A 20,066-nucleotide genomic window follows, 5' to 3' on the forward strand; every position below is an offset into this window, starting at 1 on the left:
TAGTATACGCTGATCAGCCGACTACCTACTTTGGCACGGATAACAGCGGCGATGCGTTGTGACATGCAAGCAACGAGGCCTTGGAAGGTTGCTGGAGGGAGATGGCTTCGCATCTACACACACAAGTCCCTGTTTCTCGTAAATTCCGGGGAGGGGGGCGATGAACAGTCACGCCACGTTCAATCACATCCAAAATGTGGTCGATCGAGTCCAGATATACCGAGTTGGAGGGTGGGGGTGGGGGGAAGGGAGCACATCAATTGAACCTCGCCACTGTGTTGCATGAACTACTCCATCACACTCATGGCCTTGTGACAAGGCACGTGCCACTGACTTCGGAAACATGATCGTCAGGAAGGCAACTATATAGTCTGAAACCAGTGTACGATACTCCTTGGCCGTCATGGTGCCTTGCACGAGTTCCGCTGGAACGTTGTACGCCCACGTAGATGGTCCCTAGAGCATAATAAAGCCGCCGCCAGTTTGTCTCCACCCCGAAGTATAGGAGTCAAGAAGGTGTTGCCCTGGAACACGTCGGATTCGCGCCATCCCATTGTCGTGATGATGAAGGTGTCGGGATTCATCAGACCATGCAATGCTCTGCCACTGCGCCAAACGTTCAGTGTCGATGGTCACGCGCCTATTTCAGTCATAGTTGCCTATGTCGTGCTGTTAACACTGGCACATGCACGGGATGAGGCCCATCATTATGAGTGTTTGGTGCACTGCGTTTTTAGACACACTTATACTCTGCCCAGAATTGAAGTCTGATGTTAGTTCCTCCACAGTTCGCCGTCTGTCCGTTTTACCAGTCTGCCGAGTCTATCCTGGCTGGCATCCGTACGAGGGGTGGCCGTCGAACTCCACGACATACGGTGTCAGCTTGGTTTCGCCACGTGTTGAAGACAGTCACCACAGCACTCCTCAAATACCCGAGGAGTGGTGCAGTTTCCGAAATGCTTACATCGAGCCTCCGGGCCATCACAATCTGCCTTCGGTCAAACTTAGATAGCTCGCGCGTCTTCCCGATTCTACACACCGACAGCCCGTTCGCTGATACTACATGTACCGTGCGTGTGTCTGACTAGCAGTCATTCCTCGCCAGGTGACGATGCTATCGTCTGGACGGCCTTGTATCGATAGTAAGTCAGTGATCATAGTGTTGTGGCTGATCGGTGTATACAGTCCAGTCACATTAATGTGACCGCCGTCTATGTTCGACGTCAGTAGGTGGCAGCACCAGTAATGGGGTATATACGAGGGGCGTTTTAAAAGTCCGTGCAAAAATAAAAAAAACTACTTACGTGTTTGGGGTAAAAAAAATTTTATATTTCGACATAGACTTATACATTCGTCCAACGCTGTTCTAATTTATTGATACCTTCTGAATAATAGAAATTGTCCAAGTCTGCAAAATAGCTATTAGTTGCTGCAATCACCTCCTCGTTCGAATAAAATCTTTGTCCCGCCAGCCATTTCTTCAAATTGGGGAACAAATAGTAGTCCGGAGAATAGGGGGGATGTGAAACGAGTTGGAATCCTATTTACATTAATTTTACGACCATAACTGCTGAGGCGTGTGCTGGTGCAATGTTGTGATGAAAAGGAGTTTTTGCGGTCCAATCGCTGGCGTTTTTCTTGCACCTCGGTTTTCACACGGTCCAATAACGATGACTAATATGCACCTGTAATAGCTTTTCTCTTTTCCAGATAGTCGATGAAGATTACCCTTGCGAATCCCAAACGACAGTAGCCATAACCTTTCCGGCCGAAGGAATGGTCTTTGCCTTTTTTGTTGCAGATTCTCCCTTGATAACTCATTGTTTAGATTGTTCTTTGGTCTCAGGAGTATAGTAATGTATCCCTGTTTCATCCACAGTGACGAAACGACGTTTAAAGTCCTGCAGATTCTTACTGAACAGCTGCAAACACGATTCCGTTTTTGATCAAGCTTGAGCAATCGCGGAACCCATCTTGCGGTTAGGTTTCTCATGTGCAAATGTTTATGCAAAATATTATGTACCCATTCATTCGAGATGCTCACAGCACTATAAATCTCATGCAGCTTAACTCTTCTGTTATCCATCAGCATATCATGCATTTTATCAATGATTTCTGGAGTTGTAACCGCCACAGGGCGTCCAGAACGTTCAGCATCACTTTTGCCCATATGGCCACTCCAAAAATTTTGAAACCACTTATAAACTATTCTAATCGAAGGCGCAGAGTCACCGTAATCGTTTTCCCTATCATAAAGTAATGTTTAATCACCACACGAAATTCTTTTTCTTCCATTTCTTGACAATGACTCGATTCCCTTGAGTGACACGAATGCCAAACGCAAAGAAATAGACCAATGTGGCTGAAATTTGGTTCTTTCCCAATATACTACTACTAAACATGACCTCGATACGCACCGGTGGTGCCATCTCTTGGACTTTGCACGGACTTTTCAAACGCCCCTCGTAAACCGAGTGGGGCTCAGGATAAGTAGAGTCGTAATACGGAAACGGAGCGATTTATCTGGCATCCAAAAGGGCATGATTGTTTCGCACCAAGGGTGGAAGCATTTCAGAAACTGCTAAGTTTGTAAACTGTTCCCCTGATCCTGTGGTTAAAGTCTACTTTGCAGGACGGAATAGCGCCAGCCAAAAACGGTGTCGAGGTAACTGTGATGCAAGAAGGGTGAACGATGGCTCCAGAGATGTGTGCGGTCGACAGATATGCAACTGTTGACCAAATGACCGCCCAAATGAACTAAGTGGCTGACAACAGCGTTTCCTCAACGGCCGTTCAGCGAACGTTGCTGCGAATGGGCCTCTGCAGCAGGCGTCTGATTCAGGCGCTCATGCTGACTGCTGTTCATCGGCGACGAAGACTGGACGCCAGTACCACAACTGGACGTCCACTGAGTGGCGACCGGTCGCCTTTTAGATGAATCACGTTTTATGTTCCTTTGGAAAGATGACTGTTGACGTGTACTGCGTGAATCGTCTGAAGACGGGCACCTTGCAACAATCGTCATAAGGGTCATGCTGGAGGGAATTCCCTGGGTGATATTGTCATTCTGGAAGGGACAGTGGATCAACACAAGCACGCGTATATCCTTCGGGGCATATACACCCCTACATGAAGTTCGTTTTTCCTCAGCACGACGGCTTCTACCAGCAGGACAGTGCAACATATCACGCAGCTCGCAGTGTACGTGCCTGATTCGAAGAGCTCCAGGTTGAATTTGTGATACTCCCTTGGCCTCCAAACGTCCAGGATCTAGAATCAGTGGGACCACTTCGAGCGGATTCTTCGCACCATGGGACCTCAACCGACAAAACGCAGTGCTGCTGGCCGCGGTACAGAAGTCGGTATGACTTGGCATCCCTGTCGGTACCTTCCAGAACCTCTCTGTTTCTGTATATCTCCAAGCGCTCCGCCGTGCTAAAGAAGTTATTCAGGCTTTTGACAGAGAGTCACATTAATGTGAATGGAACCACGTGATAATCTTAAGCGCTCGCGATTAGACGAGCGGTCTAAGGCGCTGCAGTCATAGACTGTGCGGCTGGTCCCGGCGGAGGTTCGAGTCCTCCCTCGGCATGGGTCTGTGTGTTTGTCCTTAGGATAATTTAGGTTAAGTAGTGTGTCAGCTTAGGGACTGATGACATTAACAGTTATGTCCCATAAGATTTCACACACATTTTTGATAATCTTAAATAAAGGGGCTGTATTGTTCAAGCGACTTGCAAAAGATATTAGGACTCAGTGTGAGGCAGCTGTGTAATGAACTGAGTGATAAGAAAATTATACATGGAAAGTGTTTAGGAAGGCTGGTCATCTTACACGGTTTCAAATAAACTATTTGACTCATCAATATGGGCTAGCAATCACAGGAAACCAGTAACCCCAAACACTGATTCTTTAAACAGTCGAATCCGCATGTCTTAATCAATTTGTGACGTGTGATTGCTGTACAACTGAGTTCATGTGCTATATATTTGATGTTAAGCATGTAAAACATTCGTGATTGAAGACACAAACGCTAATGATATTGGTTATATTAGTTTAGGATTATTCAACTGTAAACTAATGAGAAAGTCAGAATCAAAACATATAAACCAAAAAAGGTTTGTTAGAAGTCATTATGTGCTCTAATTGTTAGATAATGGACGTCTACAGTCTCGGTAAACTGCGCTTCATCTGAGAAAAGCTATTTGTCTCGCATCTCAGTTTTCATGACGTCGCTTTATATGAACTGTATGACGTAAAATGATTAATTTTGTAGATACTTCAACACTTGACTTATTAAATCCTTAACGGAAAATTATACTTCTTAGTGAGTAGATTACGACAGCAGTTTAAATTATTAGATCAATAATTGTATGAAATACTGAGAATCAAATGTTTGCTGTCCGGGAAAGGCATTTGACAGGAAACCTGCAACTAGGATCTGTGGCTGCTTTGCTTAGCCGTTGAGTAATATGGATGTTATAGATTTTCAGAACATGACAAAAGTTGTCTGTGAAAATTGATACTCTAAAAATTCTGCAGACCGGAACAAGCATCATAAAAGGGTGGCCTCTTGACTCATTGACCCAAGTGGACTACTGGTGTTACAGGCAATTTGGTCTGCAGTGACACGCCACGAATTACGCTCCTGTGTCAACGTTTTCAACTCAGAGTAGCACTTGCAACCTATGTCCTCTACTATTTTTAGGTTGAGTTCCAACTTGTGTCTTCCCCTACAGTTTTAACTTTCTACAGCTTTCTCATTTCCCATGGAACTTATTTCCTGACGTCCTGTTTCCTATCGTCCTATAGCGTCTTCTTGTCAGTGTTTTCCATATGATCCTCTCGTCGCCGATTCTAAAGTGAACCTCATTTCTTTATAGATCCATCAAATTTTCAATAACCTTCTCTAGTACCACAGTCCGCAACTCGTGTTCTTGCGGTAGCGTTCTTGCTTCTGGCGCACGGGGTCCCTGGTTCGATTCCCGGCGGGGTCAGGGATTTTCTCTGCCTCGTGATGTCTGGGTGTTGTGTGTTCTTCATCGTCATAGACTCGCAAGTCACCGAAGTGGCGTCAACTAAAAAGGACTTGCAATACGGCGGCCGAACTTCCCCGCATGGGGCCTCCCGGCCAACAATGCCATAAGATCATTTCATTTCATTTCTAGTACCACATCTCAAACAACTTATTTCTCTTCTTTTCCGGTTTTCTCAGATTCCATGACTGACTTCCACACAACGCTATGCTCCAAACGCATATTCTCATAAATTTCTTCTTCAGATTAAGGCCTATGTTTGGTGCTGGTAGATCTACCGGGTGCTCATAAAGTCAGTAGAAATTTGAAAACTTAATAAACCATGGAATAATGTAGATAGAGAGGTAAAAATTGACACACATGCTTAGCATGACGTGGGGTTTTATTAGAATAATCCCATATTGCTAGACGCGTGAAAGATCTTTTGCGAGCGTCGTTTTGTGATGATCGTGTGCTCAGCCGCCACTTTCGTCATGCTTGGCCTCCCAGGTCCCCAGACCTCAGTCCTGAAGTCGCAAGTGTATCGTGATCGACCGACATCTCTAGGAATGCTGAAAGACAACATCAGACGCCAATGCCTCACCATAACTCCGGACATGCTTTACAGTGCTGTTCACGACATTATTCCTCGACTACAGCTATTGTTGAGGAATGATGGTGGACATATTGAGAATTTCCTGTGAAGAACATCATCTTTGCTTTGTCATACTTTGTTATGCTAATTATTGCTATACTGATTTGATGAAGCGCCATCTGTCGGACATTTTTGAACTTTTGTATTTTTTTGGTTCTAATAAAACCCCATGTCATTCCAAGCATGTGTGTCAATTTGTACCTCTCTACCTACATTATTCCGTGATTTATTCAGTTTTCAAATTTATACTGACTTTTTGATCACCCTGTATTTTGGCAAGTAATGCCAACTTTATCCGTGACTGCTTTTTTTATGTCTTCCTTGTTTCATTTCATTGTGTCTTACTTTGCGTCCACGGTAGAAGAATTCCTTCACTTCGCCTACGGTGTGGTAATTAATTTCAAAGTTAAGTTTATCAATTATTTCATTCCTGCTACTTCTCTTACTTTAGCTTTCTTCGTTTTACCCTCAGTCCATATTCTGTTCTCATTCGACTGTTCATTTTATTAACCATGTCCTTCAATTCCTTCTGACTTTCACTGAGGATAGCAACGTCATCAGTGGAACTTATTGTTCGTATAAGTTCACCCCGACTGTAAATCCCGCCACTGCATCTTTCTTTTATGTCCATAAGTGTTTCTTCAATGTACAGATTACTGGTTTTATGGAAGTAATAATGCCAGCAGACAGGAATCTTGCAGATGCCAAATTTATTGTTTTAAGTCTACAATACAGAATACAAAACTGAATAAAAGTTTCAACAGCTAGACGTAGCAGCGACAACCGAAAAGTGTAGTTATTTGGAAAGTTCTGAGAATAGGCTTAATGGATTCAATAATATGTTTGAATGATGGTGTGTTTAATAGGATGTACAATTTAGTCAGCCAGGCAGAGTGTAACGTGGTAAGAACCTTAATCGTCATGGATTTTCAGCAAACGACTGAAGTAGAAAGATGTGCTAAAATCGCTACCAGGGAGTCCAGACTAGGGAACCATCTCTTGGAAAAGTGCCGATGACAAAGAATAGGCTCGTGATCAGGGATGCACTGAAAGAGCCGTATGTTGTGAAAAGTTTCTTCATAATGGTTTCAGTTGTATTCACCAAATGAGTACTATGATGGTATCTTTGTATTATTACTAATAATTGTTAGTAATGTCCTGATGTGCGTACACTACATGTTATTGAATGGTGGGCGTTCATGAACTAAATAATAAGTATGTAAAACAATTTTTAGTTATTTTCTCAAATATATTCCAAAGCACAAGAAGTTGGGCGTCAGATATTTCTATGTACATGTATGTCGAGAGCATTCTTTCACTGTTTTGGTAATATTAGACGCACGATCTATCAAATAAAGATACTGAAAATTAAACTCGCTTTCAAAATTCATCACGTAGATAAACTGTTGTAATAGCTGAATTATCACACATAAATAAGCACGTTATCTAAAACTGATTCATCAAATACTATTCAGTTTTGGCATAAAGTTTGTCATAGATCAAGAGTAATACACTTGCAAAGTGTATTAAGGTCCCCTTAAATTTTCTGTGGTGCTGTTTGTTGCCTCCCACTCTTTTAAGCCGCTACACATTTAGATTAGTGCCATGTCACATTTCCTCCTGTTGTGACAGTCTTTGCTTCTGATGGCAGACAGACACAGCCTCTGCTCATACTGCTCGACTGAAAGACTATTATAATCCCTGCACCCACTTATTAGGTACTATGCTTTATTTTCCATCAAAATTAGTATGTCTGCACAGGTGCCTGGAACCACCCGTGTGACTGAAGAGTTAGGTTCCTAAAGGCCCGTTATTTTGTATGAAATGATGTGGAGCTCTAAAACGGATTTCTAACTGATTCACAATTTTATTTTTTCCACATCGTAATAAGATCCTCGTGACTGAAACATTCAATGAATGGAGACAGCAGTATGACTTGAGATGCTGCTGGTCGGATGAATTACTTAACGTTTCTGGCATTACAACAGGTTACGCTGAATCACTGAATGCCGTGAATTGGATGATGTGCAGCAAGCTACCAACATTAGTATTTTAAGTCTCTGTCACCCTGGTCACACCGGAGTGAGGAGGTGGACGTTCTGTGGGCATATTTCTTTATCGGTATGCAAACCAGGCTTTTATATAGGTAATACTCATCCTTGTACTAAGATCCATATAGTTTTTCCACTTGTTCCGAACTGTTGCGTGTTTAAATAAAACGAAAACGCTAACCACCTGGACCACTAAAGACAGCCCTTCGTTGGCAGGATGGAAAAGGAGGATCCTACTTCACATCCTCTGTTACGAACCAGTACATCCCACAGGAGCATGACCAGCTGGTTGACAGTCTGAACCTACCGGCTTTATAAGGCTAGGATAAAGACAACTGTTTATGTCGTGGGTCGCTGATGATTTTAGTCTGTCATCTCCACTAGTATTCAACACTTTTACTAGACGTAGCAGCTAGAATATTAATTTAAATGTAAGACAAATAGGAGCTGGCCATGATGTGACTGATGACATTTCTTTTATAGGTACACTAGCCAGGTACCTGGTAATGCCCAGTTACGTGTTTACTCCAATCTTCTATTAGTCTATCTCCTCTTTCCCCCACTCCCTGTCCATCTCCTTCCCCCCTCTCTCTGTCTACCTCCTCCACATCCGAATCTCTTTCCATCTCCTCCTGCCCCCCCTCTCTGTGTACTCCTACTCCTCCCTCTATTTACTTTCCCCCCTCTCTGATAATATGCACCTACCCCCTCTGCCCATTTGCTCCATCTATCTCTCTTTTCCCCCCTCTTTCTCTGTCCATCTCCTCCTCTCTTCTGTCTCTGTCCACCACCTCCTCTCCCCTTTCTCTGTCTGTCTCCCCCTCCCCTCTCTCTGTCCACCTTCTCCTCCCCGTGCGTCCATCTCCTGTTTCCCCAACTTTGTCTGTTCATCTCCTCCTCATCCTTTTCTCTCCACGTCATCACCCCCTCCACAGTAGGAGGCTGGTGATACTTACTCTCACAGTATTTCTTTCCGGATGGTAACTAATATCTGTATCAAATACGGCAGAAATCGTTGCAGGGGTTTAGGATGAGTTTTTTACCCTTTGATTTTCTCGTCTACTCACATCTCAAATATACTTCACATAAATTTAACATATTTCACACATATTTGTACCCATATTTTCACCTGTACCTCTAGCGAATTTTCCCCTGCTCTTTAATTTTCATGTAGTTCAATGTTTATGGCGTCGTATCCCCGTACGGTCGGAGGAAGGCAACTGCAAACCACCTCCTCTAGGACCTTGTCTAGTAGGCGGTGCGGTTCTCTCGCATCGTCCCCTACGCTCCTCGGAGTATGGGAACTCATCATCATCAATCATCACCATCATCATCATCCCCTGAAGTATGTGTTGTACAAAGATATAATTTTGGAGGTACACCCAGCGGTATGCGCGACAACTGTACGCGTAGTTTGTGAATAAAGTTTGTGCTAAAGAAATAATAAATTGAAACGTCGCGCATAATGAGGAAGTTTTTCACGCCTGTCAGTTTTGACTTCTTATCTCCTGAGTTATGCACCGTACAATGATATAATTTTGCTGGTGCGTGCAGTGGTATACGTCAATAGTCTGTAAAATGTGTTGCAAATGCAGCTGGTAGTAAAAAAAGTAGTAAATTATAACATCATGCTTCATGCGGCAATTCTACTGCATGAACAGCGAGAATATTGTAAGCGATAAACTTTTTTCCTTTCATCATGTTGTGGGGGTTGCCAGCGAGAAAAAGTTTCGTAAGGTTTGATATTAAGTATAAAGTATGTTGTAAGTCCCTAAGTGCTCTTATTCTCAAATATTGGGTAAATAAAGTATGGATATTGGCGCGTCGTGTGCTATACTGCATTTCGGCCTTCGTCACTTTGTTGGGTAGGTGGTTCTTACTCTGACAAGGACTCTCTGCAGACAGTAAGTGAGATGTGTGCCAAGTATGGTTGAATCGGTCCATTGGTTTAGGAGGAGATGTGGAACATATATACCAACACGAATACATACATAATACATCAATCCATTTTTATAGTATTTATTCGTTATTAACACAATACTATCGGGCATTGTGGACCAATGTCGAAACAATAGTTTTAATAATATCCAAAGCAGAAAGAAACTTCGGAGCGCAGGTGACAGTGGTTATCAGCTTTATTAAAAGCGGGTCTATGAATCACAGATAACAAAGGAACGCATTTTCTATTTTCTGAAATGAGAGTGGCAAAATTAAGGCCACTATTTGTTCGCTACTTCCATGCAGTAGTATCCACAACCAAAAAACATGAAAATGTGTAGTGTACCTTTACAACAACACCCACTTAATTCACAATCGGGATTTTATTGAAAGAACTGGTGACAATCCAGCGATATCGTACTGGATATTAGATTATTTGAAATAGCAATTTGAAGCACCGAGTTTTTCTCAAAAAACAAGCTTAATTCTGATCAGCGGAGATAATGATGATTGGTGACCTGCCTTGATCACGCCTTTGTTGTATTTACATATACTGGGCATTATGATTTTACCATCACAAAGAAAAACGCATATGTAATGTTAATAATAGGAAAGGATCACAAGATCTACGAATGAATTATTATGATATTTCGCTGTGATGTTGTGTAACCTTCAGAGAATCTGGATACTAAGAAAAGAAGCAGAGAACTGCGTAGCACCAAACGAATTTTACAAAGCCATCTGTTCCCAAACATAATGACTTTTTAAATTTCTTATTTTTCGATAGTAAGACGAAAACCAAATTTCCTCTGTATGAGTTTCTATTTGCTTCGACATCCGCCTCTGTCATGGTCTAATCTAAACCAATCCACGTAGCAGCGGGAGACATGGTGTTTAGATGGGAATCCGAACAACGGTCGAATACAGTGCTGCTCATTTGGCTTTACCAGAGATGAAAGACGTCTTTCAGTGTGTCAGGTGTGAATCGAACACGAAAGCTTCAGAAACTGTGCGAGAATCAGTCTGGCAGACCACACTCACCCACAAAAAAGTATACTATTTTGCAGTGTTGCGGTTTACGGTGTACTACGCGGTCTCCTTCAGACACGCATGCATTTCTGTTGGAACAGACACTGCTACGATCTACACCTGTGTGAAACAAATAGGATTAAATTTCAGCAATAACATATGAAAATTTGTGCCGGCTCGGACTTGGAACCGGATGTCGGCCTTTACTCGAGCGGTAACCTTAACAACTTCGGCTATTCGAGCACGCCTTCCGAACCGACCGAACCCCCATATGTCGCCTTGTGTCTACGTCCCTTACTCGCTCAGTTGCTCCTATTCCCGCACAGGGAGAGACTTGTTTATTACTGTTGCGGCCTATCACAGTATGCAATACTATTTCCAAGTGTCTTCGTTCTACAGTGTATCATGCAATGTCCTTCAGACATGTATGTATTGTTGGAATCTACAATCTACAGCTGTGTGAAACAGAAGAAATGTATTAGCAATTGCGAATACGATTGGACTTCAACGGCATAATTTATTGGTGACGCATTAAAATTTGTGCCAAACTGGGACTCCAAGCCAGATTTCCCGCTTGCCATGTGAAAAAAAATGAGTAAATAAAGAAACAGAAGCAGATAATTATTAAGTGATTTTGGATTTAGCAATTGATTTAGTATCGGCATAAGTCGTGCCAGCAGCCGCGGTTATGCGATTGATACAACTGAATATTATTTTTGTTGCTCATACCTTGGTGGTGAGTGGGTCGCAGTCGAAGTATCTGGCGAAGATCAGGAGGCCGCTGTAGGTGCTTAGGAGGACCAGGCTCATGACTCCCACGGTGAAGACGGACAGAGCTCTGAAAGGAAACCAAGCAACGAAACTAGCTGAAACTCTAAATGAGACATTCAAGGTTACGTAACACGAGCGAAATGTTCTAACATCTCAGCTGGACACAAACTGATCGAGTCCGCCCAGTCACTATGACAAGACCGTTCCTTTACTGGCTGGTCGGAAACCAGCTGTACTTGTAAGACACAATACGATCTGGTGCGGCTTACTCGTGAGTTTACCTCATCTGTGTTTACGTTGATACTTCTTTTACGTGCACTGTATTTCCTACTGGACCTCGAGTTAGATTTTAGAAACCTTACTTCCAGATACTAATCATTAGTGTGAGAGCTATTAAATGGGTCCATAACTTTGGTTACTCGTCATTTTGTTTGCGCTAACGAGCACTGTCCGTGAAAGCCTTTCGTTGCTGTCAATTTGCCTTCTCATTAATTCTTTTCTTTTCATAAAATGTGGCCAACTGGGAGTAGGACACGTGGCCTGAGGGTTCCGTACAAACTGAAGTATGTATATAGACAGTTCATCTATTTCAGGAATCGAGAATCTCGACGATTTTTGTCTGATATTGATATTGATACTGGAAAGATATCGGTCCCATGAACTCCAAGACATCAAGAATGTTTTACGTGTAATTTTTTGGCGTAATTTTGTATTTGCTATAGTAATTTTTGATAGTGCAACCAACTGGCCACGAAACATTTATAATTGTATTCGTAAAATTTCCCCGTAAACAGTCTAGTACTAAGAAAACCTTTAACAAGATCTGGAGGGTAGTTCCTGAGAATAGCTCTGACTTTCAAAGAGAGCAAGCAGGGGATTACCATTTTGTGTGTAGAGAGGGAATATTTAATAAAAAAAATTATTTACTTACTAAAACAAGGATACAACTTCTATTCTGTGTTTTCTTGAAGTAATATTTCGCTGTTATGCTTTTCACGGATGATTAGTACAATGTATGTTCTAATGACAAAATGATTTTTTAATTTGATATAGTTACAATTTAACAATTTTCGGTATTTTTTCCGTTATTTGAACTGTAGAACTTTGCTGCTTGCCAAATGTCATGAAGCTACGTCAACGGGGAGTACCCTTTAGGCTTTGACGAGTGAGTTTGGGAATGCCAAAACATGTGATATGAATGGCCGTATCTTTTGTCTTTGTCGCTTAAATGTTTTACGTCGTGAATGGAGCGTAGACCTTAGTATGTGACATAAATTTGGACTTGATACATCTACCTGTTACTGAAAAAAATTGGTCTTAACAGACGACTGAAAAACAGACGGGTAACAAATGTCAAAAAGTCTTTTTTGTTATATAATTATAAATAACCAATTTTCCAATTTCATCCGTTACTTTTACTGCGAAACCTTGCTTCTTGCCAAATTTTGTAATTCTGACGGAAGTACCCTATAGCGTTCGGTGAGGGAGTTTGCCAGTATCAAAATATGTAACATAAATCGCCGTATCTTTTGACTGAATTTACTTACAAGCTTAAATTTCTAACTCCGCCAAGGGTCCGTAGACCTTAGTATCCGACATAATTTTCAACTTTACACATATACTCGTTAAAAAAAGGGGGAGGGGGCGGGGGTCTTTACAGTCGGAGAGACAGACGCCGGCCGATGTGGCCGAGCGGTTCTAGGCCCTTCAGTCTGGAACCGTGCTACCGCTACGGTCGCAGATTCGAATTCTGCCTCGGGCATGGATGTGTGTGATGTCCTTAGGTTAGTTAGGTTTAAGTAGTTCTAAGTTCTAGGGGACTGATGACCTCCGATGTTAAGTCCCATAGTGCTCAGAGCCATTTGAACCATTTTTAGAGACAGACGCACGAAAATGTAACCCTTTGAAAGCACCATTTTTACCGACTGAGGGTAACGAGCAGATTAAGGCATATTATGTACGCACAGACAGCAGATAAATTACTTTCTATGCTTATTGTTTACTGTAAATAAATTTCGGTTAAGTGACTCATTAGAATTAAAGGTAATTATGTGTAAGGTTAATGAATGCCTGCCAGACTAGCCGAGAGTGCTAATGCGCTGCTTCCTGGACTCGGGTAGGCGCGCTGTAACTGGATTTAATCCACCCGGTGGATTAACGACGAGAGTCGGTGTGCTGGGTAGCCTGGATGTAGTTTTTAGGGGTTTTTCCACATCCCACTAGATGAATACCGAGCCGATTCTCACGTCCCGTCTCATTTACAGATTTTTGAAAGACGTTCGCACTATTTGATGGCTTACACTAGACGCAGACAGCTGGAGTACACTAATTTCCATCCCCGAGGGCGGGGGGGGGGGGGGGGGGGGGGGGGAGTGAGGGCGGTGACAGGATCGGAATCCAGCCACCCTCTGACGCTATCATTGCCATCCATAGTAACAAGGGCGATCGCTATTGAAGTGGAACAAAAGCTCTAAGAAAATGATGAATGTCAGGTTAATGAACGTTTCCATACTTATTATGGTGCAAGCCTAACTACTCGAGAGATGCGCTGCTATGAGTCCATAGTCTATCACATGGCTTTTACGTGAAAAATTATTCACCTACGCCTACAGCACGCAGCAGCAGCGGAGTCCTGGCGATCCAGTAAAATAAAGTTAGCTTTAAACTGCTTTTTGATAAACTGCATTTCCGTTTCCGCCTTGGTGCGCAAAACACACGAGACCTTGGACAAGAGCAGGCTGTTTGAGCGAGTTACTTCAATCGCTAACTCTACTCCATTAATAACGACGATATTAAAAAAAAGACACGAAAGAAATTCTGCAATACCGTATATACTGAATCACGCTGATTGATGCAGCTGTAGGATGTTGTTGTTGTTATTGTGGTCTTCAGACCTGAGACTGGTTTGATGCAGCTCTCCATGCTACTCTATCCCGTGCAAGCCTCTTCATCTCCCAGTACCTACTGCAGCCTACATCCTTCTGAATCTGCGTAGTGTATTCATCTCTTGGTCTCCCTCTACGATTTTTACCCTCCACGCTGCCCTTCAATACTAAATTGGTGATTCCTCAATGTCTCAGAACATGTCCTACCAACCGATCATTTCTTCTGGTCAAGTTGTGCCACAAACTTCTCTTCTCCCCAATCCTATTCAATACTTCCTCATTAGTTATGTGATCTTCCCATCTGATCTTCAGCATTCTTCTGTAGCAACACATTTCGAAAGCTTCTATTCTCTTCTTGTCCAAACTATTTATCGTCCATGTTTCACTTCCATACATGGCTACACTCCATACAAATACTGTCAGAAATGTCTTCCTGACACTTAAATCTATACTCGATGTTAGCAAATTAATCTTCTTCAGAAACGCTTTCCTTGCCATTGCCAGTCTACATTTTATATCCTCTCTACTTTGACCATCATCAGTTATTTTGCTTCCCAAATTGCAAAACTCCTTTACTACTTTAAGTGTCTCATTTCCTAATCTAATTCCCTCAACATCACCCGACTTAATTCGACTACATTCCATTATCCTCGTTTTGCTTTTGTAGATGTTCCTCTTATATCTTCCTTTCAAGACACTATCCATCCCGTTCAACTGCTCTTCCAAGTCCTTTGCTGTCTCTGACGGAATTACAATGTCATCAGCGAACCTCAAAGTTTTTATTTCTTCTCCATGGATTTTAATACCTCCTCCGAACTTTTCTTTCGTTTCCTTCACTGCTTGCTCAATATACAGATTGAATAACATCGGGGAGAGACTACAACCCTGTCTTACGCCCTTCCCAACAACTGCTTCCCTTTCATGTCCCTCGACTCTTATAACTGCCATCTGGTTTCTGTACAAATTGTAAATAGCCTTTCGCTCTCTGTATTTTACCCCTGCCACCTTCCGAATTTGAAAGAGAGTATTCCAGTCAACATTGTCAAAAGCATTCTCTAAGTCTACAAATGCTAGAAACGTAGGTTTGCCCTTCCTTAATCTAGCTTCTACGATAAGTCGTAGGGTCAGTATTGCCTCACGTGTTCCAACATTTCTACGGAATCCAAACTGATCTTCCCCGAGGTCGGATTCTATTAGTTTTTCCATTCGTCTGTAAATAATTCGCGTTAGTATTTTGCAGCTGTGACTTATTAAACTGATAGTTCGGTAATTTTCACATCTGTCAACACCTGCTTTCTTTGGGCTTGGAATTATTATATTCTTCTTGAAGTCTGAGGCTATTCTGCCTGTCTCCTACATCTTGCTAACCAGACGGTAGAGTTTTGTCAGGACTGGCTCTCCCAAGGCCGTCAGTAGTTCCAATGGAATGTTGTCTACTCCGGGGGCCTTGTTTCGACTCTGGTCTTTCAGTGCTCTGTCAAACTCTTCGCGCAGTATCGTATTGCTTAGAACTGGGTTTCCATCCGAGCTCTTGATATTCATCCAAGTGGTTCTCTTATCTCCAAAGGTCTCTTTAATTTTCCTGTAGGCAGTATCTATCTTACCCCTAGTGAGATAAGCCTCTACATCCTTACATTTGTCCTCTAGCCATCCCTGCTTAGCCATTTTGCACTTCCTGTCGATCTCATTTTTGAGACGTCTGTATTCCTTTTTGCCCGCTTCATTTACTGCATTTTTATATTTTCTCCTTTCATCAATTAAATTCAATATTTCTTCTGTTACCCAAGGATTTCTGCTAGTCCTCGTCTTTTTACCTATTTGATCCTCAGCTGCCTTCACTACTTCATCACTCAAAGCTGCCCATTCTTCTTCTACTGTATTTCTTTCCCCCATTCCTGTCAATTGCTCCCTTATGCTCTCCCTGAAACTCTGTACCACCTCTGGTTCTTTCAGTTTATCCAGGTCCCATCTCCTTAAATTCCCACCTTTTTGCAGTTTCTTCAGTTTTAATCTACAGGTCATAAGCAATAGATTGTGGTGAGAGTCCACATCTGCCCCTGGAAATGTCTTACAATTTAAAACCTGATTCCTAAATCTCTGTCTTACCATTATAAAATCTATCGGAAACCTGTCAGTATCTCTAGGCTTCTTCCATGTATACATCCTTCTTTTATGATTCTTGAACCAAGTCCGATTAAGTTGTGCTCTGTGCAAAATTCTACCAGGCGGCTTCATTTCTTTGACCCAGTCCATATTCACCTACTATGTTTCCTTCCCTCTCTTTTCCTACTACAGAATTCCCGTCACCCATGACTATTAAATTTTCGTCTTCCTTCACTATCTGAATAATTTGTTTGATTTGATCATACATTTAATCTATTTCTTCGTCATCTGCAGATCTAGTTGGCATATAAACTTGTACTACTGTAGTAGGTGTGGGCTTTGTATCTATCTTGGCCACAATAATGCGTTCACTATGTTGTTTGTAGTAGCTTACCCGCATTCCTATTTTCCTATTCATTATTAAACCTACTCCTGCATTACCCCTATTTGATTTTGTGTTTATAACCCTGTAGTCACCTGACCAGAAGTCTTGTTCCTCCTGCCACCGAACTTCACTAATTCCCACTATATCTAACTTTAACCTATCCATTTCCCTTTTTAAATTTTCTAACCTACCTGCCCGATTAAGGGATCTGACATTCACGCTCCGATCCGTAGAACGCCAGTTTTCTTTCTCCTGATAACGACATTCTCTTGAGTAGTCCCCGCCCGGAGATCCGAATGAGGGACTATTTTACCTCCGGAATATTTTACCCAAGAGGACGCCATCATCATTTAATCATACAGTAAAGCTGCATGGCCTCGGGAAAAATTACGGCCGTAGTTTCCCCTTGCTTTCAGCCGTTCGCAGTACCAGCACAGCAAGGCTGTTTTGGTTATTGTTACAAGACCAGATCAGTCAATCATCCAGACTGTTTCCCCTGCATCTACTGAAAAGGTTGTTGCCCCTCTTCAGGAACCACACGTTTGTCTGGCCTCTCAACAGATACCCCTCCATTGTGGTTGCACCTACGGTACGGCTATCTGTATCGCTGAGGCACGCAAGCCTCCCCACCAACGGCAAGGTCCATGGTTCATGGGGGGAGGAGCTGTAGGATATAAGGTGTAAAACGCATAAGGTGTAAAACGCACGAAGCATTCAGGAATTAATTTCATTTCGAATGTGCTGGAATTTCCCCCTAGGCAACTTTTTGTACCCACTGGCACAAGACAGCACCTAAGACTTAAAACATGCACGTGTATTAAATCTCAACGTAACTATAGCGTGCCGCTGCGCTGGCACTAGTGAATGTGACAATGGGTGCCCAATGTTATGCGAAGGACAGGGGCACGGGGAGATGTACTGTGTGATTACAATAACGTGTTAGTTAATGAGTTATTTTAATTAGAAAATTTAAGTTTACAGAAAATTCGTGGTGTGTTTTCCTAAAACCTATGAATACAAGTATACATGCAAAATTTCGGCATCACCAAGCAGCAGGGGAGGATCAGAGTTGATAGGAGGGATAAATGGAGGGAGGGAGGGCACCATCTGAGAGGGGAGTCAACGGAAGCCACCATCGGAAAGGAGACATAGGGTGTAGAGGTGGAGGGCAGGGGAAACAATGGTGAAGGCGCGGCAGAGGGCGGGGATTGGAGGGGAGAGGAGCAACCAGGGTGTGTTCATTTTCTGTATCTTCATATTTATATGAGTCTTAAGGTACAGACACTATTTTGAGGACTACAGCTGTGTAAATATTGCGAAATTGATTCGCATTCTGCATGTGTGATGTCTGAAGGACATTGTAATGTGAATATGTAGACACTGTATAAGCACAAACAATCTAAGTATCAACAATGTATCCATGCCTCGACTAGTTAAAATAACGGTAAGATAGGGGGAGTTGGACCGTACTGACCGTTTTACAGTACGGGCCATATCTACTTCTCGTTTCTAGTACTAGGTGGTAGTACATACAAAGGGTGAGCTGAAAGACGCCATGATCCCACTCATTCGTCGGGTATTTTGTCCTGCGTTCAGATGTTTGTGCATTTTGACCCCTTAGTGTAGTTTGTGTGAGAGGAGCACGCAAGAAGTTAGCTTCAAGAATGGGGTACACCTTTGTGAAGTGAGTAATAGAATTTGTTTTTATGTATGTTTTAACTATGCTGATTAAAGCTACTGTAACTGTAAAACTTTCAAGACATCGTACATTAAATAATATCAATCGGTATCGTTTTCACTGCGTGATCGTCGTACAGTACCGGCCGTCAGAACGAGAGGGGAAAATAATAATCTTTTTCTTCGCTTTTCAGAGTGAAGTGGCTGAGAATAAGGGGAAAATGAAGAGAATATGAGAACAGCATTAAATGAAGTAATATCGGGGAAAATGACAGCAAGGCAGGCAACTGAGTCTTTTCACGTGCCGAGGAGCACTTTAGGTGATGGAATAAAATACAGAGAGCAGAGAAAAGGAAATCAGAAAGAGACTTTAAGGTGAAACGCTCAATAGAGAAACGTTAGATGCGTATAACAGAAGCTAACACGTAAATAGTTCAAATAGTGATGCAACAAATAAGAAGCTTCAGAAGAAGCTGGAATTTGGAGTGGACAGTCTAACAACGGGCGTGAGCAGAATATGTGCAATACGCTGTGAATCATCTGAGGAAGAATGGGTACAATGCACTAACTGTAAAGAGGGGGCAGATGTCAGTCATGCACACAAAGAAAGTGTGTGGTATTTTATCTGTGATCATAGTAATAACTGAAAATGATTTTTGAATTTAGTGAATCTTTTCATGTAAGAAAGTATTTAATTGTCTTCTTTAATTATGTAATGTTATTCGGCAATGAAGCCTGAAAATCTTCCTATAGAGACAGTGACCGGCACTGGAAGAGAATTTCTGTACTGGCTGAAAAACAGCCTGTTTTTGCTTGCTACATGACCTCTCCCTTTTGTAAAATTTCAGTGAAATCATACATGTATATCCAAAACGCATTAGTTTAAGTACCAGATTGCTGTATTATATTTCCAAATTTTTAAATATTTCAAATTTTACAAGTGAAACGGTTAATGTGGCCGGTACCGTAGGACTTTCCCCTGTTTGCCTCTCCTTGTGAGGGAGTCACAATGTGTGCAAGCTTGAGGGTTATGCACTCCATGATGTATGGAAGTTTGGATACGAAGGCGTGCTTAGATAGCCGAAGTGGTGGAAGCGATAAGCGGCAGATCAGGATTCGAGTCTCGGTCCAGCACAAATTTTCATGTGTCACAAACAACTGACGCACAATACGTTCTTGTGAAACTGGTTAATGCGAGACTGGGTTCGCAGAACGCGCATCAATTTCCTAATCTTCATGGTAATATTTCTCCACCAGGGTCCACTAGGTCAACACCTGGCCACACCCGCGGAATGTGAGCGCTGTGGATGAACGCTACGCTGCCTCATCTACATCTTCATCTACATGGTTACTCTGCATTTCACACTTAAGTGCCTGGCAGAGGGTTCATCGAACCATTTTCATACTACTTCTCTACCATTCCACTCTCGCATGGCATGTGGGAAAAAGGAACACGTAAATCTTTCCGTTCGTGCGCTGATTTCCCTTGTTTTATTATGATGGTCATTTCTCCCTACATGTCAACAAAATATTTTCGCATTCGGAAGAGAAAGTTGG

At 42.4% G+C, this 20,066-nt stretch overlaps 1 protein-coding gene across 3 annotated transcripts in view; it reads right to left on the minus strand.

The window, feature by feature from the left end:
• The window catches only part of LOC126278408 (sodium-coupled monocarboxylate transporter 1-like), a 173,057-nt gene that overhangs the window by 57,245 nt on the left and 95,746 nt on the right, over positions 1-20,066 (minus strand). For all 3 annotated transcript variants that reach the window (XM_049978513.1, XM_049978515.1, XM_049978512.1), the window contains one exon: positions 11,418-11,526. In XM_049978513.1, coding sequence (XP_049834470.1) covers positions 11,418-11,526 — 109 coding nt within the window. The remainder of the gene's footprint in view (positions 1-11,417; positions 11,527-20,066) is intronic.

Source organism: Schistocerca gregaria, chromosome 6 (assembly GCF_023897955.1).
Source record: "Schistocerca gregaria isolate iqSchGreg1 chromosome 6, iqSchGreg1.2, whole genome shotgun sequence".
In the NCBI taxonomy this organism is placed as follows: domain Eukaryota; kingdom Metazoa; phylum Arthropoda; class Insecta; order Orthoptera; family Acrididae; genus Schistocerca; species Schistocerca gregaria.